Consider the following 23,249-nt stretch of genomic DNA (forward strand, 5'->3'; position numbering starts at 1 on the left):
AATTTAGAGAGTACCTTTGTGGGAGTCACATTAGTGGCAGCTGTTCGTAGAAGATACTGGGAATTATAAGCTGGAGACGGGCTGTAGTAGACAGATGGACCTGTTGTAGCAACTGAACACACAAGAAATCAAGGGTAAGTTGACTGCCACCCCAAACCTAAGTATTTGTGCTACCTTAATTCCCTCCAATTCTACTGTGCAATCAGACTGGTGGTTTTATCCTCAACACTTTAGGCAAATAATTCTGATCTTGAGATTTTACTGGATTCAAAGTTCTCTTCACCTTCATTATGTTTTCAATAAAAGTTTACCAACATTTATAGCTTTACATCCCACAACCTAGTTACCTGTTAGTGGTGCTCCATGGAAGTTCTGTGCTCCTTGATAGCTATCTGGTATTGTCTCTGCTGCATAGCTTTCAGCAGGCCATCGATGAGATATGCTTGTGTTTGAACTGTTACGTTTCAGTTCTTGCATCTCATGCTACCAAAGAAAGAGTGTCAATATATCAGGGAAAACTGGAATATGCTAGCATAAAGCACTATCTCCTTAACAGAGCTAAAGGGGAAAGGAAGGCCAAAGAAGGCAGTTTGCAGCACGGTTTTATTACTATGAGCATCTTAACTGCTCTGAAAATTGTCTAAATCTCTGCTACTGCTAGATACATGGTCCGGATCATGAGAAAACTCCAAAACCCTCAGATGGCGCTTGAATTGCCTTTAATAATGATCAGTTTAAAACAGATCAGGAGCAGTCATTTCACATTAATGCATCCACAGAACTCAGATCACTCTTCTAAACAAGCAGAATTCTACATTTTGTTTTTATCCTTTAATAGGTGAGAGATCTTTTAAAATATTTTAGAACATAAAAACCTTCTAGATTTTTTTTAAAAGCCAAAAGACATATTATTTACTAAAATGTGTTTCATAGGGTCAAAACAGATGAGAAATCAGATGACTGATCTCCTGGGTCTGTTTTAAAGACTGGGACCATATGAGAAGGAAGAAGGGGGCTTAAACCCAACTTTGCCAACGGAATCCCTCCCACTTCCGTTATGGCCCTGTGGGAGAAAAAAGACGGGCAAATGTCAGTTAAAAGTCTGTCTTTTAAAGGGTTTAAACTGTGCAGGGGTTGGAATAATTAAACCACCTATAGAAGGGCCACTCCATCAGTTTGGTAATTTGCCTTTACGATTATGATAATCCACAAAACAGAAGTTAACAGGTCAATACATAGTTTGGGTATTTATGTAGCAGCAATATTTTTAGCACTAAGCAATCTACCCAAGCAAAATAATATTACCCTACTTAAATATTTATATGAAACGTAGGGCCTTGTCCTAGAACTATTACATCTTCATATTAGAGGATGGAGACTGGAAAAATTTGGAACCACATTTTAACATAAGCAATTTCATGTAATTTAACCATGTTGATGTGAAGTATGCTCTGATCACAACTCTGGAATTTTCATCATTTGAGTATAAACTTCTCGACCATTTGATAGGCATTAAATAGAGCATTCCTCTGGCCTGCAAAGTATGTGCTCACAACATAACACTGCAGCGTGAGACTTCATTATATTTACCTTGATCGATTCTACTTGCTGACAGAGCATCTGAAGGAGAGATTTTTGATCCTCTGCCCAGCGAGGAGGAGTTTTGGGAGAGAACTGGAAAAAAATTGTTAGGGGTTTAGATCATGTAAAGGAAGGTGCTACCTTCTGCACTTCTTACAGTTTATTTCCCATTACCAGTGCCCATGTGGTGCCTGAATAGTGGGCTGCCAGCATTTATAACCGTGCTCTTTCCATAATCTGGCAGAAAAGATGACCAAGGTATGTAAACAGAAGATGTTTAAGGCCAGATGCAACTGACCTGAAATCTGTTCTGCAGAGCAGAACAACCAGAACTGTGTATGCATACACACACAAAGCTTCTTCCCTCTTGAATGAACAAATCAGTTAAGTCTGCACAAGTGCGAAAAGTAACCAACTCACAATATGATCTTCCACTGATTCTAAATTCAATTATCATCCCTGGTTGATATACCTTGTAGCTTTTACTTGGAGACAGTGAGAATTTTGTGGGTGATGGGGTAGAATGCTTATTTTCTAATTCGGCTGGTTGGCTCAGATCATTGTTTAAGGCAGAACTCCTTTCTTCACCGATGTCCCCAAGTTCTTGCAATACACCTTCCAACATCTCCTTAACTGTTTCTACAGATACAGGTAACTAGAAGAAAATTACAAAGTACACGAAGCAGTTTAGGCTAGAAAAGCAGTTTATGCAGAACAACAATATGTTTTGGACACCTAAACTGAACAACTATATGCTCTGGCCTTCTTGAACCTTCGCTGGAATTTCATCAACTACGGTACTTTGTTTCATCAACAAATTAAACTGAAGTGGCAGTTAAACCAGATAGTGTAAAAACATCGCCTGAATGAATGTGAACCAATTAAAGTTTCTATCCCAACATTCAATATCGAAGAGTTTCTTGGGATGGAAATCTGAATTGGTTCACAAGTAAAGGCTGTAAAATAAACACACAGTTTAGAATAACTCTGATTTTCTAAAATGTTCAACATTAAAACAAAACAGAGTACATGATAACTGATCAACACATAGTAAAAATGCACTTTGTTATGTTATGAAGTAAACACAGAGAGAGAGGGGGGAAGGGAAGGAGGGAGGGCGGGAGATAGAGAGAGAGCGCACGCGCGAGAGAAGACTAATCCAAATGAACCTTTTCTATTACTGACGCATCTGTGCAGCTTTCATCAATTATCTTGATGAGATAGTCTCTGCTATTCTTGAGATATTTCCTGCATTCTTCTTGTTCTTCTGGTGACAGAGCATCATTTTCCATCTCTTCAGCCTTCCTCTGGAAAATCTACCCAGAAGGACAACAGGCTTTAGAAGGCAGCTTTCAAAGCATAGACAGACTCATGAAGAAATTCTGTACTTACCAGAGCAAGATTCCAGTACGAGACGACATTTTTAATAGCTTCAAATGCTTGCATAGCATCATCTGTCTTTCCATCAACAGCATCCAATATAGCAAATGCTATGTGTGCTTCTTCTCGATATCCTTCAACCTGGGAAGCCTAAAAAAAAACAAGTAGTGCTAGTTTGTTATTGATTTCTTAGTATTTTACACATCCACACAAGTAAAATTTCCTTCATTGATAGAGACTTTTGAGAGATGTTGGGGAAGTAACTCATAAGTCTGGTTTTCTGGTAAAACTACTCTACATGTCATCAGAGTAAAAACTTCAACATGGTAAAAGGTAGCCTCAACCATCTTCTCACTTTCTGCCCATTGTCTGCATACATTGCTTATACTTAAGTTGTATATATTAGGCTCCCATTGCTGGTGAAACACTACAAGGAACTGATGGTTTAACACAAAATTGTATATTAGAAATTTAACAGGCTTACATACCGAGACATGTGAGTACTCTGCGGGGCTGAGAACCCCACCCCTTTCTTTTCCTCTGATTTCCCCTTCCTTTACCCATCTGCCAGGAGTTTTCCCTCCTCTGCACCTGCCCAGCCACCTAGCTCTTCCTCTGCCACATTCACCTTTCCCTACTCTTTCACCTTTCTGGACTTCCTCGCCTGTCTTTCCTTACTAGTAGTGAGCTAACTCTTTACGGACAGGATAAAGAATCACAATGAAACAAAAGTTGTTGGTAAGAAAATTCAAATGCATAGAGAAACAAAATTTTCCTCTGGCAGTTCTATATTTTTCAAGCTCTTTTAAGATCATTACTATCATCTGCCATCATCTTTTATTACCTGAATATCTTCAGTGTGAAAATGCTTGAACAAAGGATTAATTGGCTCAGGAATACTTTTCTTTTTCTTGATTGTCTCAAGCATTGGCAAAACTTTTTTCCAATAATAAACACTGCGTCCAATGTATTCCCTTTGGTCATAGAAAGAATTAAGGCTACATCCCTGCAAAGTAACACAGCAGGAATTAAATTTTTGTTAATCTAGTATCATTTTACATTTCTCTTTTGATCGTTAGGCCACTGTTACTAGTTTTACTTCATGATCTTGGGATTTTTACCCATGCTGATGTTTCAATACTATTTTAATAGATCTAAGTATTATCTCAATAAAGTAAGCCATCTTGTATGTCTATTCCTCAGAAAGCCAGCATATCCATTTTTAAAAGTGAATGAACACGTTTAGCATTCAGAATTTAACTGAAAGAGATTATCCATTTTTGCGGTCTGGGAGCCACAGGAGGCTTCCACATAATCTCCCTAGACGTTAATCAGTTTACTTTCCCCACAAGCTATAAATTCTTTGCTTTCCTAATAAATATTTATTTTAAAACATACTGTTTTAAGAAGACTTTTTGCCCAGTGTATAATTAGAGCTGGTTGAAGTCCATGGTTTCCCAAAGCTCTTAGGCTGCTTATTTCATGCTGAACTCTAAGTCTCACTTTTGCAGCTGTCCCTGGTCTGAAAGAGAGCATTTATGTAGGAAAAGGTCAGTGGTACAACAGCATTCAGTTCTTCTGACTAATCATCACCTTGAAAAGTAATGCATACAGTTTAAGAAAATTACACTACAAAGCAAACTCCCACAACAGGTGCTAAAAATGTTGAGCAGAAAAGTTTCATCTAACATGCTGAGTAAGAACATGAAAGAAGGCTCCGATAACCCTACCAGCTTTACACACCCAGTCTAGTAAAATGTAAGGGACAAATCCAAATATTTCCTTTATCATTTCCCTCAATATGGAAAAGAGTCAGGGAGGAAGACTAAAAGATGGCAAATAATTAAGAAGTTTTTAATCAGACACCTATCACAAAGCATTCAACGACAGCAACAGTCACACTTACACAGCCCGTTTGTGAACAAGATTATAAACAGCATCCCACCACTCTCTTTGCCGTTCAGTACAAAGCTGTTTGCATATTGGCAATGGCAGAAACCGAGGCTGATGCACAGTATACAGAGTACTAAACTTCTCTGTTTCCTGGGATTGCAAATGACTGGCAAATATCACTCCAAGTAGAAATACCTGTTTTATACAAAGCACAAACATGTTAAATTATACAGAACTATACAAAAGTAAAACCTCACTGCTTGAAAATTCAGTTTAAAGCATTTTCTTACTTCTAGGTCCAAAATGCATATTGACTCAGGAGCATTAGTCTCAAGCCTTGATGTTTCTTGAGGCAAATGAAAGATCTGCTTTAGCCACTTGCGAATGGCTTGCAAAGTTGATGCAGACCTCCACTGTAGACCGAGCCATGTAAGGTGCTGGAGACTGCCGCTGTGCAACCTGATGGCTCCTAAACACAAGCACAAACTGATTCCTCAATGCTGCATTAAAAGACAGTAACCAAGTTCAAATTTTGGTTACAATTTTTTTACTCAGAGAAGCAGCAATTAGTCAGCCAAATAAGTCAAAGAAGAAAAAGAAAAACTGAGGGGACAACAATCATAAACACTAAGTAGAATCGTAAGGTGCCACTACTCTGGTAAACAGTAGCCACATTGGCAGAATGGCACTTCTGTGGACAGAGAAGGGGAAGGTTTTTGTAATTCCCCGTTATGATGCCTACTTCTCCCTGCTATTCCTGAAGGTTCTCTACAGGTACGGAAAAGCATGGGAGGGGAAACTGAGGGAAGACAGCTATCTGATGTTTAAGATCCAATCTAAGTTTCTGTCTCCCTCCTGTGACAGGTTCTCAAAGTGTTACCACAGTTTGTGGCCTTGATGGGCACTAGTGGGTACCAGTCCATCAGCTTTCCTCTAATACTGGAGCTTTGAATGAAACCCATTATTTACACTGGCACATAGTCATCATCTGCTACCAAAGTATTATGAGTACACTTCATAATAGTCCAAGGTATTATTCAGCAAAATAATTTGCATTTCAGCATTAAGCCCTTCACCAGTTGGTATCATACATTTTATAGTACCCAGATAATTTATGCCTGCAATCTCTGCCCAAGACAGAAAAGTCAGGAAGCAGCTCCTAGAGCACAGGCAACAAGAACAAGGTGATTCCTTCTTGCCTGTGCATATTCTATGTCTTGTTTCAGCCAATACTTCCCAGTGTTATGGAGTGTATCCTTCAGCCTGAAGGAATGTTCTGATCATGTTAATGTCCTGTTGAAGTTCTTCCTGTATTTGATTCTAATAAAAGGTGATTTAATTATTGTCTTCACTGCCTGCCCATCCAGTTTTGTTTGTATCTTGGAGGGCCCTTAGTGGTCTTGAATTCTATGAATGTGTCACACAACACACAATGCACTCACAATATACGTGCAGGAATTTAGGATTCTCAAACCTCTTACCAATATCATATCTAGTTAGCTCCATGCTTTCTGGTGTTTGTACACCAACATTTCGGATATCATCAGTGCCAACAAAGGAATTCTTTCTACAAGAATCAGTCCCAAACAGTGCATCAAATAAAGCAGACTGCCCACTCTTGTTTGCAAATGATTCAACAATCTCCTTGAAGAAATCATGCTTGCTGTGACTAAGGTTTAGCAGCATGTGGCCTGAAACAGAAGATACAATATTAACATAGGTAACAGGATCAAGTTACTGTTTGACATATAGATACAAGCAGCTGAAAGTAATATTGAAGAAAATGTAGGTCTGAAAGTGATCTCTTTTGGATGATGGGATGACACTACTGAGTTGCCAGGGCTGCAGCTGAATTCTTAGCACTGAAGTATCAAAGCACAGTACTGTTCCAAACAAATGCTTTGCTTTTCCTTGGCTTCCTTCCAGTAACTGTTTTGGGAAACATCCACATGCTGCCATTCTGTCCTGCTTGTCCTCCCCCTCCCCCACGACAATCCTTCTCAAACCTGGTCTGAGACAATCTTTTTGGGGCAGATGGCTATCAAAGAATCTTGGACACTGTGTTGATTGGAAGGTGTGCATTTTTTCATATCCTGCCCACATTTTTCCATACTGCAGTCACTATGGCAGCCATTCCCCCCCTCCACTGCAGAGCTTTTTAAAAAACAGTAAAAGCTATAGATCTATAACATTATGATTTATTACAATGGAGTATTCCCCCTCTTCGTTTTTTGAGAATGAAATATCTTGCCATTTTGGTTGCAGAGTTATAAAAGGACAGGTACTGGCTGCACATAATAGCTTTGAAAGCAAAAGGGCTAGAAACTTAAAATGAAAACTGGAAACTAGTGCATTGTTGCAATAGATAATATAACAGCACTACAATGATACAACTATTACCATTTTTAATAAACGCCTGGAAAAAGCCATCTGGAATCGAGGGGAGGGGGAGAACAACCGTCCCGAAGGGACAGGCGAAGGATGGTGCAAAGAAAACTGCTGTGTGGATGTTCCACTGAAGAAACAAGAGCTACGAAGAGAACTGTCTGCGTGAAAGCAGGTCATAAAGTGTAATTTCAATTCTCTGCTTGGGCATGCCTTCTTAATGCCAGTAAACTTTTAAAAAATAAACAAACATCAACTGTTATTCTTATTACCAGACTGGCTCTGTCGGTCACAGGCTAACATTTCCAACTTCTCCTGCTCAGCTTGATCTCCTTTTATTAGTTTTGACTTTGGTCTAGGAACCTGATAGGGATTATACAAAAATAATTATCTTTGGAGTACTGAAAGTTACTCCAATATAACAAGCTCACTAAGAACAAAATTTATTTTGCTGTCAGTTGTGTTACACATTGTAAAAAGATTATACAGAATAACTGTATACATTATAACTTCATACAACACAACACCAGTAATCCTTAAAACTTGGATGTTTATTTCACATATGCACAATGCAAAAGGATTGAAATGGATAACCAATCTTAAAAAAAGAGAAAAAATAACATCTTAAGCCTTTAGTCTTTCCAAGAGCAGTCCAGATGACAGTGGTAAGACTAGCGGTGCACATTCGGCATAAACCAAGGTGAAAAAATACTCAAAAAATACCTTACTGGCATTTTTTTGGTATTTCAGGTGAATATAGATCAGAGGATCTGATCAGCTACCAGTATCGCTGAGTCTGAATAAAAGCTATTTTTTTTTTTTTGGCTTTTATTCAGGTATATTCAGCTATACCAGAGGATCAACTGGGGCGGCAGGAGCTGAGGCTGGCTCATTTTGCAGCTCTGTCCCCAAATATTTCCTGAATCCAAATACCATATCAGATCTTGGATTCAGGAATATCAGAAAACACAGATATTTTTGGGGTACAATATACCCAAACCCAAAAAATAACAGGTTTTTTTCTAGCACACTCCTAGGTAAGACATTTGAAAAGTCAGCCACAAAGCCAAGAGAGACTTGCATAATCAACTGGCACAAGCCTACAAAGAAAACTGGCAAAAATTAATAACAAGCATTCTGCTAGCCTCATCAGCAGGGGTAGTGGAAGGCCTGATTAACTTCCCATGCCTGGGAGCAACAGCACACATAGAAGCAGCAGCCTTAAAGCATCACTGAGAGCCAGTTCGGTGTAGTGGTGAAGTGTGTGGACTCTTATCTGGGAGAACCGGGTTTGATTCCCCACTCCTCCACTTGCACCTGCTAGCATGGCCTTGGGTCAGCCATAGCTCTCCTAGGAGTTGTCCTTGAAAGGGCAGCTGCTGGGAGCGCCCTCTCAGCCCCACCCACCTCACAGGGTGTCTGTTGTGGGGGAGGAAGATAAAGGAGATTGTGAGCCGCTCTGAGACTCTTCGGAGTGGAGGGCGGGATATAAATCCAATATCTTCTTCTATCTTCTTCTTCATCACTTTGGCCCCCTGGAGGGATCAATACTGCTGGAATACCAATCTCTGCAAGAACTGTCTGCTAGGTGAACTTCAGATGAGTGGCAAAATTAATTGCTATGCTTATTGGTTATCCACAGACTACTGAATCTTGGCTTCATGATTTTTCCTTTTGCATCTAGATACTACACCCAAGTATTGTTGACAAGCCCACATTCCCCACCAGAACAGACTTTTATCGTTTATAAGGGTTTAAAAATTTCAAAAGTGTGGGTACAACCTGAAGAGCTGTTGTGATACATCGCAACCTATGTGAACACCTTTGCATTCAGCACAAGACTACAACACAAACAGAGTCAGCCAAACAAAGCAGAATGCCAAAAGCTGTTGAAAGTAGCTTACCTGGAAAGCTATAAGGTAGCACAATGCTGCCAATTCATAAACAGCTCTCCAATGCGCTTCGCTTTGCTGGGCCATCTTTAAAAGCAACGTTCCAGCATGCATGTAGAAGTGGCCTCTCATTTCCAGGAAGGTTACAGACAGCTCATCATCTCTAGCCACATGCTGTTTCACTGAATAAAGTGCATAATCAAAGCTGCAAGACATGGTGCTCATTAGTATTAACACAAGTTTCAGGGATCAGTACCTACTGCTACAAACAGCACATGCTCATACATTTACTAAAGTAAATTCTTAGATTTTTGTTTCCTATACTTTTTGCTGCTTCTCTGCTATGCTTTCCGCATACAGAAGAGCAAAAAAAGGGAGTGGCAGACCCAAGACCTCAAAGGAACACAGAGGCTTTAGTAGAAATACAAGAACCTGTACACATTTTCTTGCCCAAACAGGTATCATTAGAAGAGTTCTATCCTGACCAAGAGGAAGCTGCCATTCTCCCATGCCCCCCAGTTCCAGGGCTAGAGGAATAGCTTTTGCTCACCTAGCCCCAACCCTTAGCAGGCTAGTACTATAGCACAATATCCTGATTGCAGAGATTCAGGCATAGGTGAGCAGGAAATTGCGTGATATAATGCAAGACTTTGGGTAATGCATGTCTCACAGCACATTCCCCGATCATACCATTAAAGGATGACAGAAGTGGTTAGGGGCTCCACATGTGTTCTTTGGTGCATGATCCCCAGAGATCTTTGAGCTTTCAAGGTAGACATACAGTTCTGTTTTCTTCTCCGGAATACTATAGGGGATTGAGCAGATCTATTTCCCTTCTTCACAAACTAGACTGCTTCAACATTTCATGGCTTGGGGAGGGCGGGGCAGATTCATACCTTGTGCTTGCTGGGCCACTGTTTTGTTCTACATCTACAGCCTACTTTTCTGTATTACTCAGAAAACCTCAATTTATGACTGGTCCATTCCAGTGACAGGCAGGGGAATGTCAAGTTTGCTATTAAAAGCTGTGATGATAAAATTAAAATACCTTTCAAGGGATTCTCTGCTCTCTTTTACATCTCTGTTTGAAAGCATCATTACAACCAGGTTAGAGTAAGCCAGCAATAGGTCTCGGTGTGTTCTTTTCCAATTGGCTTTATCAGACTCAGAATCCTGTATGGACTTCAGATATTCCTAGAAGAAATAATTCAAAGAATATGTCCGCTACCAAACCTCCACCATGCTTTTAAGAACAGTACAAGGTTAAATACAAAATACATCCATTCTGTTCACATGAATATTCAACAGGGTATGTGACAAAGTAAAAACCTTTCTGAAAGTGCAAATTAAGGAACTTTAAAGCACTATGAAATTAAGGATATTTTAATCTGTATGCTGCCCAGTCCTTTAAAGGAATAATCCTTAATTTGAAATGCAAAACTGGATGATGGTGAGAAAGCTGTTTTCTTAACAAACCCCAAGAGGCTGATGACAAGTGTACTGTTAGCTATGATAAGGGAACATTCTACTTACTGTAATTGTTTTAGACAGTTTGGGTTAGCTATAAAGCATCGTAACTAGAAAACAGCTATCAGTACTGTTCCATAAAGTCTGCTCAATAGTAGGCAGGTTCTATTGTCTCCACTTTGCAAACAAAAAAGCACAGTTTATTTCTCTTTCATTAAACTGCCACTAAAGTGTAGAGCAGTCTTCTGCACACAGAAAGGCAGCTTTTGGAGCCAACATTATGAAGGCATGCCATAAGCACACAGGAACATAATCTTTTCTTACAAACTGCTAGTCCCAAACCATGGATAAAAGGGAGCTCTACCAACTCACAATGGGGAAACTTGTTTAATCTTTACTGAAGAAGCCTTGCTACAATACTTCAGAGCCCATTCCCTGAAGAAATATGGCAGTATCTAAGAAATATAAAGAAAAATTCCCCTGAATAACTAAACAAACCTTAAGAGTCTGTACAACACACAAGCACCATTCCAAGCTTGACTGTAAAGAAATATTTCTCTCTGCTTCTCGACAATGTGCCACAGCATCTCTTAGTCTTTTATTTGACATATACAGCTTTACTAGTCTGATGTTAACATACACATCATCTGGTCTGGCATACAATTCAGACTGAATCAAATCAAAAAGCTGATTCCAACCATCTTCACCTCTGCAATCCAACAGACACTCCTGAAATAAAACAGTAAAACAGTTAACTTTTATTATTGTTTACAAAATGTGTATCCTGCATCTGTTCTTATAAAGGCCACCAAAGTGGCTAACAACTTAAATACACAATAAAACCACATTTTAAGATTGTTAAAATTAATCTCACCCCAAAAACACAAAATTAAAACGATTTTTAAAAAGATACTACACAAACAAAACATAAAAATAGCAATTAAAAGTACCGGTTAGGAAGGAGGGATCATGAGGAATTGCCAAATGAAACAAAAAAGTTTTCATCTACTAGCAGACACGGCAACAGAAGGGGACACTCCCTGGTGACAAAGCTCCAGTGTTTTGGTGCCATGCCCAAGAAGGCTGTCTTCTGGATTGCCACCTGTCTAATCTCAGTAGGCAGTTGAAGCTGGTAAAAGGCACTCCTGGCCACAGCTGCGCCATGCTTAACCAGCAGCAGGCCTGGGTCAAAGAAAACCCCTGGATTATGGACCTGGTTTTTCAAGGAGAGTGCAACCCCATCCTGAACTGGTGGCACCTTAAATCCCAGATGAGACCTTCCACCCACCAGTAACACTTCTGTCTTGTTGGGATTAAGCCTGTTTTATATCTCTGTGTTTAAACATAGGATGTTCAAATATTAATAAAGGGCAACACAATTTCTTTCTAGAAACAGCTGTTGTGTAGGAAAATTAATTTAGATATTTATAGATTTTGAAGTTAATTGTTATCGTAAGTTGTGCATTCTCTATTTTGAAAAGGGTTTTTTTTTTTAAAAAAACAAAAACATACAGACTTGGTTTTGGTGTACAAGTCTGAAGCGAATCCATACAAGCCTCCCTCCACGTTCCCAGTGAGAAAATTCTGCCAGTGGAAATGAACTTTCTCCACCAAGTTCCCTGAAATGTCTCTTCTTCAGGGCAGGAGACCATCAAGAACAACATGAGGGCCAAAATGGCAAAAAGCCTTTCTACTGCTAGCAGGAAATTACCTTTGATGCTAACTCGCTGTCAGGAATCTTAGTTTATCATTTCATCTGAACTGGCAAACAATGATTTATGGTTGCCAGTTTATGGTTGCATTTTCAAGATGTTATCTACAATTCTGGTTTGGATCAGAGAGCCAAAACTACATACGACTGGTTCAGTGAAAACAGCAAATTAGCTGACAAGAAATAGAAGAGTATGTAAGGGGTGAGAAGAAATGTATGAGTCTGAGATTCACAACTGACACCAGCCATGGCTTTACAATGCATGAAAATGTGCTTTGAAATATAAAATTCTATTTCTGAAATCTCAAAAAACAAAACAAAACAAAACAAAAAGCATTACTGAAGTTACAGGTAATATATATATTATTTATTACTATTATTATTATTATTACTACTACTACTACTACTACTACTACTACTACTACTACTACTACTACTACTACTACTATTATTATTATTATTATTATATATTTTTACCTTTAATCGGAAAACTGAAGGGCTTCCAGGAAAGAGTTTGGCTGCTCTCTCTACCCAGTATTTTGCTCTTCCATCAATAACATCAGTACTGCATAACAGCTCTGCAATCTTCAACACAAGATCTTTCTGTGTTGGATTCAGTTCCACTGAACGCTAAAGTCCAAATGAAGAAACAGAGGATCAAGCTCTCTACAATATGTAAACATGTATTACAATATCTAAAACAAATCAGAACAATCTAAAAAGTCTTGTGCCTGCTTAAGAAGTTTCATTGCTTAACTGCAATAGATACATGTAGATAGTGGACAAGGTGCATAACCAACTGGAGGCAATTTTGTGGTTACATCAACACAGATTTGTGCAGACTTCAACACTTCAAAAATACAATATTCACCAAGAATTTCAAAGAGAATGGTGATGTTAAAGAAGCTAAAGAATAAAAACAATTCACAGAGAAGTTATTTGCACATGCAAAGGACATCCCACATCTTATAATGTCATAATTAGTTTGTTGTCGCCACGCTATTAATTAGACTGAACCTAAAACTTATTCATAATTCTCAGGATTATATAAACAATGAACAGGGTTCAATCAGCTGCAATTACTAATTTACTGCAGAACAGACACTAGTAAACAAAAATAGAAATATTGAAGCCTTCTTTGATACAGTGTCCTGCCTCAAGTTTGGGCTTTGATATAAAAAATAGGGATCAAAGTCTAGCTTAAGTTAACTATTAGGGATCAATAGGGATCAAAGTCTAGCTTAAATTAAGTATTTTGGATGGTTTTAGGCATGTGACTATTCCTCAACCTCTTTCTGATATGAGGCTAACATGCCACAGAGCTTCTCAAAGGAAGAGTAGGCAAGTTCATTCCTTAAAAATTTTTTGTCATGCTCTTCCTCAACCAAAGGCACTCCAGGCAGCTTACAAACAGTTAAAAGGTTTTTAAGACACCAGAATCAAACAATCCTTTAAAAAAAAGTCACCAATAATCCTGAACAAATGTTTTTAGCAAGTGCCAGGAAAAACTAGCATCATTTATTTTCAAGTAGTTATCTGACAGCAAAGAACACTGTTTCCACACATATTTATGAGTGAATTTTTTGGGGGAGGGTGATTGGTTCTGTCTTCTCAGAAAATGTTTATCAAAGATATAAACACAAAACCTTAAGGAAATTGGAGCAGAGGGAAGTAGTGCCACAGCAAAATTAAGGGGCACATCATTCTACCACTTCAAGACTGTGTATCAGCAACCAGAAAAAAACACCAATAAATGTTAACACTAGGTAGCCAAATTAAAGCAAGAACAACATGGAAACAGTGCTATATTCAGCTCAATTAGCTTGTCCTAATTATCCACTGCATCTTATCCCACATTTAGCCCTTCTAATATGATTGATCTGCAATATAACAGAGGAAGACAAAAGAGGAAGAAGAAAACACTGCAATCTCCCCTTAAGGATATGATCCTAAGAGTTGAACAAACAAACTGTTTATGGTGTTGAGATTGACTTGACAGCTGCTGGCAGCTGAAACAGAGATTTCTAAAGAAAGGCAGGAGGAATAGAAGTTGTGGAAAAAGCAGCCACTCCCAAGGCGGTTTTCCAGAAAAAACTGAATATAAAAAATTTCAGATTAAAATTTAAATGTATAATTTAAATAGCATCAGTAATGTTTTAATACTGACAAAACAAGCCAAATACACCATGCACAAACACTGGAAGTTATCCACTGCATCTTATCCCACATTTAGCTCCTCCAACTCATAAAACCATTGTTTCAAGATGCTTCTGTTCAACATTGTAGATTTAAAAACGTCTCCAAGCCCTGGTTCGATAAAGAATGCAAGCAAGCAAGAAGAGACCTAAAATCAGCGTATCATGCATATAAGAACTCTGCGTATAAGAACCTTGATTCTCTGTGTGCACAATACCATCTTTCATGTTCTAAGAAATTATACAAACAACTGATTGCCACAAAGAAGCGTGAGGTCATGAAAGTGCTGTGGAATAGCATTATACAGTCATCCAAGGAGAAGATCTTGAAAGGGTTTTGGAAATTGATCTCGAGCCACTCCTGCAGAGACATCTTCCCCATTGATTCATTTGTCACCCCCAAGAATTGGGAATCATTTTTTCAAGTGCTGTATTCTGATCCCCACCATTCTGCAGTTCCCCAGATTCATGAGGCCCTTTCAGACCTGCCACCTTGGCCTCCAGTGATGGTTGGAGAAGTTAGATTTTGATCAGTAAACTCAAAAGGCAAAGCTCCAGGCCCTGATTTTATTCCCCCAGATCTATTGAAAGATAATATAGACTGGTGGTCCTCTCTCTTGGCCCCATTGTTTACATAAATAGATTTGACAGGGGATTCCTTTTTTTAAGTCTGGGCAGAAGGATAATCCAGCCAATTATAGGCCAATCAGCCTCTTGAGTATTCTGGGCAAACTATACGTTAGCCATCTTCTAGAAAAATTGCAGTGCTGGCTGATTCAATAAAGGTATTTGGTAGATGAGCAGGCTGGGTTTAGGGAAGGACGATCCACGTTGGGACATAATTTGATTCTATCACATTTGATAGACAAATATGCAACCAGCAGAACGGTTTCTCTTTATGCAGCCTTTATCGACTTAAAATCTGCTTTTGACTCCATTCCCAGAGGGAAATTATGGGAGAAGTTAAGCACCACCTCAAATGACAGGAGACTTTTATTCCTGATCCAGGCATTATATACCAACACATCTATTAGGGTGAGGTGCAATAAACAAGGTCTCCTTACTGACCCTATTCCAACTTTAAAAGGAGTCAAGCAAGGCTGAGTGCTGGCCCCTTCCCTTTTTGTCATCTTTATTAATATGATCAGCAACCTCCATCTAGTCGATACTCATCCCCCCTCCCTGGCAGATAGGCAACTGGTAGCCTTACTCTTTGCAGATGACACAATCTTGCTGTCTAGAACACCAGTAGGCCTTATAAGGGCATTAGCTCAATTTGGTCTTTATTGTGATCATAACCTCTTAAAGATTAATTATCAAAAAACAAAAGTAATGGCTTTTGGCCCAAAACCCAGACTAAGGAGATGGAGTATAAATGGCCATAGTCTACAACAGGTAACAATTTACAAATATTTGGGGGTCATGATTCAGTCCACAGGGTCAAAGAAGGCTCACCACGAATACATTGCCAATTCTGGTCGTAAATTGACCCAGGCCACCATTAGGTTTTTTCTCACGAAAGGGGGGCATTTTATACCAGCTGCATTAAAACTCTACTTGGCCAAAACAATACCCCAACTCACTTATGGAACTATGTTGGGTCCATCCTTATCAAGCTTTGATTCCCTTGAGAAAATTCAGTCCAAATTCTTGAGAGCCATTTTCCACTTTCCAACCTGCGTTTCCAATGCAGTACTACGCTTGGAAACTGGCTCGCTAAGGATAGAGGCTAGGGTGAGCCTACTTTCAATCACCACTTGGCTTAATCTCAGCCATTGCCCCACGAATATCACATCGTTGATTTTAAAGGATAGTTATTGTTCCTCTTGGGTTAGAGCCATCCATCAGAAATTGTCTACGCTTGGCTTTTCACCTGAATCTCTCCAGATAATGGCCCTGGATCAAGCCGGGGGCATAGTCAAACAGAGACTACAAGACATTGAGAGACAGAATGTTATTGCCAAGGTCCCGGATTATCTAGCTCCCCCTCAAAGGAGATATGTGTTAACTCCAGCCCTATCTCTCAACTCTAACAATACCATCCCACAGAAGGGCCTTTTCTATGGCCCGTTGCAATATCTTTCCTTCAGCAGTCGTTGAGGGCTGCTTTAAAAAGGTGCCTATGGCTGAGTGGGTTTGTCGTGGTGCAGATAAAGTTGAAACAATTGACCATGTTCTGTTTGGGTGTGGCCTATACCCTGGCATACAAGCCAGGTACATTTATTCTTTGTTGGAGGGATGTCTCGGGTTTTCTGATTTCAAAATCAGAAATATGCTGTTATCAGATTTTAATCCCCAATTCACAATTAATTGTGCCAAATTTATGGTGGCAGCTAGGAGAATTCGTGAGGATTATGTAAAGAAAGAGTCTTGAACTGACTGTTTTTTTAATATTTCCAAGCTTGTATTTTATCTTTTTTTAAATGCCTGAGTACTTTGTATACCATCACAAATGCTACTGAAACTGATATAAATACAGACACCATGCATAAAGTTGCCAATTTTTGTTCCCATGCAATCAAATTGCATTTTATGGTTCTTAAAAGTTAATGTTGAGGTAACAGATTGTAATTTTAACCAGTGTATTCTAGTTAATATTTTTCTGGAGCTGTATAATTTTTAAATTTTTTATTATATGTACTATATTTATTAAGCTAGAATATGTTTGACCACTACTGTATTATTTGTCATATCTCATTATTAATACTAATGTCCTATATTTTATTTTCACATTTTTTAAATATTTTACGTTTCACCTATTTAGGTCTATCTTGATTTTTACAATTTTTCTGTGGTTGTTGTTGGCCTGCATTATGCTGTGTATTTGGTCATGGACCGTAATAAAGCAAACTGAACTGAACCTATCCCACATTTAGCCCATCTAATATGATTGATCCGCAGTATAACAGCCCAGACAAAAGAAGAGGAAGAAGAAAACACTGCAATATCCCCTTAAGGATATGATCTTCTATTGGTTTCTCCTCTTCTCTCCATCTAGAATCAGTCAAGTACAGAACTATTTCCTTGATGCAAGACCAGAATTGTTTCTTTCGCTTGTTACATGTTATTATACAGCAGATGATGACTTGCTGTTAAGGGTGAGTTTTCTTGGTCCTGTTTCCATTATGGATTGCACCTTCTGTCTGGACAAATTCACTTCTTCCCCATATCTAGCACATGGCTAATAAAACCTAGATTTATCATAAATTATTTTCATTTCCAAATAAACTACAGCACACAGTCATATAGAAATTATCCCAAAGATTAGTCAGACTGTATGCTGTTGCTATCAAATTGATAATACAAATAAATGAAGAAGCACCAGCAGCATTAGTGTTGGTTTTATACCCCACTCTTCACTACCTGAAGGAGTCTCAGACCGGCTTACAATCACCTTCTCTTCCTCTCTCCACAACAGACACCCTGTGAGGTAGGTGGGGCTGAGAGAGCTCTGAGAAAACTGTGACTGACACAGGGTCACCCAGCAGGCTGTTTGTAGAGGATTCGAGAATCAAAATCCAGTTTTCCAGATCACAGTCTGCTGCTCTTAACCACTACACCACAGCTGGCTCCCCTTTAGATAAGCAGACTATAATTACATGTGTGTGTAGAACATTTTTTGACTGAAGAACATAGTACTGGATAATTTTATGTCCCATGTCACTGCCCACTCCTAGAGCAGGCTCACATGACTTGTGATCCACCAAGCATTATGCTGCACAATAGCACCAGAAGATGGATAAACTTTGTTTCTGTGACTTAATTTAAATTACAAACATGAGGGCAGCACTAATATTTTAATGGTTGGCTGACTTCAACTTGATGGACCACAGCATAGAGCACACCAGATTTCTGGATGATGGTAGTCTTGTTTTAAGCAAAAAGTTCTGTATTATATCCAATTATCACCATTTCATCTTTGGAAACTCATCACAGAGATACTCTGGTTTAACTGACTGGCATCTGACAATGTACTATAATAGCCTAAGTGTCCAGGCAACTGTCCACAAGTTACCTTAAACAAGCTTGCTAGCATTTTCTGAAGAAATGCCTCTAGGAACAGTAATACTGTAGACAAAGTTCAGGGTCACTCATTTCTTACCTTGTAACACCCAATAGCCTTCTCTATATTATCTTCAGCTTCACATAGCTGCCCCAAGAATCTATGTGCCTTAGGGTCTCTTTCTTGGACACTGAGATATGAAGATATGTACCTTCACAAAAATAGCATAGTAAGTTTATTACAATTCATCTGCAACAAAGCACTGAGTCCAGCGGCACATTTAAGAGCAATCAAGTTTCATTCAAGATGCTGTTAATAAGTTCTATGTTTTCTCTATAATTAAGCAATGTTGACTTCTGGTCCTATATAGGATATAAACTCTGACACCAGTAATTCATCAAACAGAAAACTTACTAGAGAGAAAAACATAAATTTCTTAAGTGTTTTAACTACAGAACTTGAACAACTTTCAAGCCCTCTTCCCTTTAGTATTTCAGTATTTCCTACAAAGAAGAACAAGAAATGGACTAACACCCGCCCCCGCCCCGTAAATCTCTTGCTGCACCACTTATGGTTTTAGAAGAAGACTGTTAAATACAGAAATTACCTTTTAGCAATGTCATATTCTTTTGCTTCATAGTAGAGCTTAGCAAAAAAGAATCCCTTCATGGATTTCTAAGAAGAAAAAGACATTTTTAAAGTTAACAAACTGATCAATGAATAGTTGAAATTCCATCAGAATACCTCTAACCTAAAAGGACCAGCAATGCAAACTTACAGTTGCCAGTGCAGGAATACTACAGCAGGTAGCATGCCACCTTCCAAGCACTCACCCCCTTTTTGACCCCCCAAAAGATCAAGGCTGCTTTCAACACTGTAAAAGAGTATGATGAAGCTAGAACATCAAAATATAATGCTGAACACCTTATTATATCCAACCACACAGCATTTAACAAGAACTTTGATCCAAAGCCCCACAAAAGCCTCTCTCCTTAACCCAATAAAGTAGAACTACACATATCACTTATGGGAAGGAGTTACACAGCCTTGGTGTGTCCCTAAAACAGCCACCCACTGCACCTCAGATGAGGGGGACCTGAAAAAGATCTCAAAACAAAGCAAAAAAAATGACCCAATTGTATGATTTATACAAAAACAGCCATAACTAGAAAATACTGACCTCATCAGGTTAGTTAGGACTGAATAAGATATGCAGACCAACTGGAAGACTTTTAAGAGTATTTTTAAGTGAGCATGTTTGTATACACACACTCTCTTTCTAACGTTTCTTAACATGACATACAATACAATACAGAATCCACTCCAGAGTTTTGCTTTTCTCGTATTCAGCCATGTATGACCAAAATGTTTACAGAGATAGGGTAAATATGCCATGGGATACAAACAAGAGAGCTGCTGACCAGGAAGGAAACTAACTTCTGGTGGGGCAGACTGTCATTCTTCAACATTCTTGGACACTGCTCTTCATTGTATTATTTAGCAGCTGAAACTGTTCTAGCTTGTTCACACACACACACACACACATCACCAAACCATCTTAAATATCACCAACAACTATTCTTACTCAGCGTTAGCAATATACCAATGAATTCACTTAAAATTATTTGCACGTGATTGTTGCCAGGCTCTGCCTCCCTGGGCGTGGGAGAAAACCAGGGAGTACCAGAAACACCGAAACACACTTAAAAGACTCTCTGTCAGCAGCAGCAAGGCCCACCAAGCACATCTGCATCAACAGCTTTATTTCTCTGGCAACCTGAGCAGCTGCAGTAACGGGGTAAAGAAAACAGCAAGAGAGATAGTTGCGTTAGCCTGCAGCAGCTGAATAAAACTAGAGCCCCACAGGCACCTCAGACACTAAACACCACTTAGTCCTGCATAAATTTTCGTGAGTCAAGGCTTAACCAGGCGGATAAATCACAGCTCAGCTGTGTGGGATTGAACACTTTTGGTCTTTTCAGGTGCCACATTGGGGGGGGGGAGGGGTAGGGTTGCCAAGTCCAATTCAAAAAATATCTGGGGACTTTGGGGGTGGAGCCTGGAGACATTGGGGATGGAACCAGGAGCAAGGATGTGACAAGCATAATTGAACTCCAAAAGGAGTTCTGGGCATCACATTTAAAGGGACTGCACACCTTTTCAAATGCTTTCCCTCCATAGGAAAAAATGGACACGAGCACCTTCTTTTGGGGCTCACAGAATTGGATCCCCTGATCCAATCTTTTTGAAACTTGGAGGGTCTTTTGAGGAGAGGCACTGGATACTATACTGAAAATGTGGTGCCTCTATCTCAAAGAACAGCCTCTCCCCAGATACCGCGCGTCAATTCTCCATTATTTCCTATGGAAATAAGTCCCCATAGGGAATAACAGAGTTCCCAACAGACATTTCCCTCCATTCCCGCCGCTTTCTGATGACCCTGAAGCGGGGCGAGGGTCTCCAAACCGAGGGATTCCCTGCCGCCACCTGGGGATCGGCAACCCTAGAGAGGAATCCTTCCCCGGCCGTCGCTCCCTTCCACGGTCCGGCTGGCCACACGCCGGTGCGCCTGCGTACTTCGACCCATGCGCTTCCCGGCGAAAGACAAACCCTCGGAATGAGTCCTCGACCGCTCTAGAGCGCCGGCGAAGGGAGAACGGGGGGAAAGGTCAACCGGGAAGGGAGGGAAAAGGGAAAGAGAAGGCGCCTCCGCCCCACTCCCCAGCGCTCACCTCCCTAGGAGAAGGGGCCGAGGCCAGCAACGAGGAAACATAGCGATCCACCTCCGCCTTGCTGCGCCTCATCATGGTGGCCACCGAGGAAGGCCGCGCCGAGCCGGGCCCGCGGCTGCCTCCTAAGCGTCGTCACGGAGAAGTGCTTCAACCGAAGCCCCCGCCGGCCGTCAGAAAACGCCGTCTGGAAAGGCAATGACGCCACCGCGCGCGACAAATGGCGCGATTAAAAAGGAGGGTGACGCCAGCGCCCACGCGCCGGAAACGGTGCTAAGTAGGCGGAAGTGAAATACTCCCTTCAGAAATGGGTGGAGTTTTTTCTCCCCCGCCCCGGGGAACGTTACGCGTTAACTGTCGGTAGTTCTGCCGCGTGCTTTCTTGGGATTGAGGCCCGTTAGGATTTACTTGGATTTACAGATATATAGCCTCGGGCAGCTCAGCTCTCTTCGTAAACACAAATACAGGGAAGCAGACGGGAAGCCTTAGAACAAAGTTTGAGTCCAATGGCACCTTTAAGGCCAACCAAGTTTTATTTGAGGTATAACCTTTCGTTTGTACGCACGCTGCTTCAGATACAGTAGCTTTAGTTCTTCGTTTCTGAGGGACCGCAGGCTTCCCCCAAGCATTTCCAACGTTTGGATATCTAACACAGATTTAGGACTTCCTTATTTACTGCCTTTTTTCTCTCGAGTTTTATTTGAGCTGTATGTAAGCACTTACAAGAAACGGAGTTAAGAGTAGTTATTGCAGAATATCCAAGTGAATTCCAATATTAATTGCAATTTACATTAGATTGATACGATTCCATTCATCGGTGATTTCGTTTCATTAAACCATGTCACTGTATTTTTCTTCAGCTGTTTGGAGTAATTACCATATATTTTAAAAATCGATGTATGGAAATGGAACAACGTTTATCATTTTTATCTTGTTTTGTTTAAAATGGTTGGTTTGGGGGCAAAATGATTATTTACAGGAAGAAAATTCATACAGTCAGTCTGAGAAATAGAAACGGAAAGAAAATGCCTCAGTTTTGGAGAAATGAAGCTCAAAAGGATCAATGTGGAGCACTGAAATTTAATGCTGTCTTGAAGGGTAGGTCAAAAGCTGTGAGGGAATTCTGAACCTAAGTTCTGTGAATCAGAAGAATGCTGACAAGTACTCTACCTCAGTACAAACTGTAAACTGAATTCTGCAGTCAATTGTAAACTGAATTCTACAGTTTCTGCAGTAAACTGGCAATTTTAAGGACAACATGCCCCACACAAATGGGGATCCTCTACTTGGATTTACTGCAAATATCTTCCCTCCCTACCAGTATGCTGTATTGTGTATTAGCCTGAAGACATACTGCTGCTTTTAGAATTGTGTAAACCCCCACACATGCATTTTTCTTGTTTTAGCTAATACATAGTTTTGTGCAGGCACACTTCCTCAGATACCTAACAATCTCAAATCTTGGTTCTGAAGATGTGATCTTATTTTTTCTGTGAAGTCTTGGTAAGAATTTTGGAAGTTGCATTTTATCTTTTAATGCAAGTAGAAGGGATGTTCTTTTTATTCACGCATCTTACATATGCTAGTATTTTCTCTACAATTCTGGTTTGTTTTTATTTAATCTGTTCAAGTATAACTAGACTAAATTTAAATAAAGTTTTAAAAATAGAATATTGAGTATTGACTGGGATATGAAGTTTTCATCGAGACCTGGAATAAATGGAACTTCGGAATTTGTATATTCAGAACACTGGAACCTGTACTGAATATCATAAGAACATAACAGAAGCCATGTTGGATCAGGCCAATGGCCCATCCAGTCTAACACTCTCTGTCACACAGTGGCCAAAAAACCAGGTGCCATCAGGTCCATCAGTGGGGCCAGGACACTAGAATCCCTCCCACTGTTGCCCCCCCCCACAAGGAACTGATAATTCTTTACATATCCTTGTGTTTCAGTGGTTAATGTGTTGCTTTAAAACAGTCAAAAAGCCCCTCCCCCATGCATGTTTT

At 39.8% G+C, this 23,249-nt stretch overlaps 1 protein-coding gene across 2 annotated transcripts in view; it reads right to left on the minus strand.

Annotated features, from left to right (window-relative positions):
- Positions 1-21,416, minus strand: part of LOC132568192 (E3 SUMO-protein ligase RanBP2-like) — a 42,042-nt gene extending 20,626 nt beyond the window's left edge. For both annotated transcript variants that reach the window (XM_060233766.1, XM_060233765.1), the window contains exons 1-19: positions 21,240-21,416; positions 19,115-19,182; positions 18,607-18,718; positions 12,787-12,939; positions 11,097-11,327; positions 10,180-10,325; positions 9,144-9,336; positions 7,512-7,602; positions 6,336-6,545; positions 5,145-5,323; positions 4,868-5,049; positions 4,360-4,483; positions 3,806-3,967; positions 2,974-3,111; positions 2,751-2,897; positions 2,054-2,236; positions 1,591-1,674; positions 348-483; positions 15-112 (exon numbers count right to left, since the gene is read on the minus strand). In XM_060233766.1, the coding sequence (XP_060089749.1) occupies positions 15-112; positions 348-483; positions 1,591-1,674; positions 2,054-2,236; positions 2,751-2,897; positions 2,974-3,111; positions 3,806-3,967; positions 4,360-4,483; positions 4,868-5,049; positions 5,145-5,323; positions 6,336-6,545; positions 7,512-7,602; positions 9,144-9,336; positions 10,180-10,325; positions 11,097-11,327; positions 12,787-12,939; positions 18,607-18,718; positions 19,115-19,182; positions 21,240-21,314 (2,712 nt within the window). In that variant the 5' untranslated portion in view covers positions 21,315-21,416. The remainder of the gene's footprint in view (positions 1-14; positions 113-347; positions 484-1,590; positions 1,675-2,053; positions 2,237-2,750; positions 2,898-2,973; positions 3,112-3,805; positions 3,968-4,359; positions 4,484-4,867; positions 5,050-5,144; positions 5,324-6,335; positions 6,546-7,511; positions 7,603-9,143; positions 9,337-10,179; positions 10,326-11,096; positions 11,328-12,786; positions 12,940-18,606; positions 18,719-19,114; positions 19,183-21,239) is intronic.
- Positions 21,417-23,249: the final 1,833 nt, after the last annotated feature.

Source organism: Heteronotia binoei, chromosome 3, assembly GCF_032191835.1.
Source record: "Heteronotia binoei isolate CCM8104 ecotype False Entrance Well chromosome 3, APGP_CSIRO_Hbin_v1, whole genome shotgun sequence".
NCBI classification, from domain to species: domain Eukaryota; kingdom Metazoa; phylum Chordata; class Lepidosauria; order Squamata; family Gekkonidae; genus Heteronotia; species Heteronotia binoei.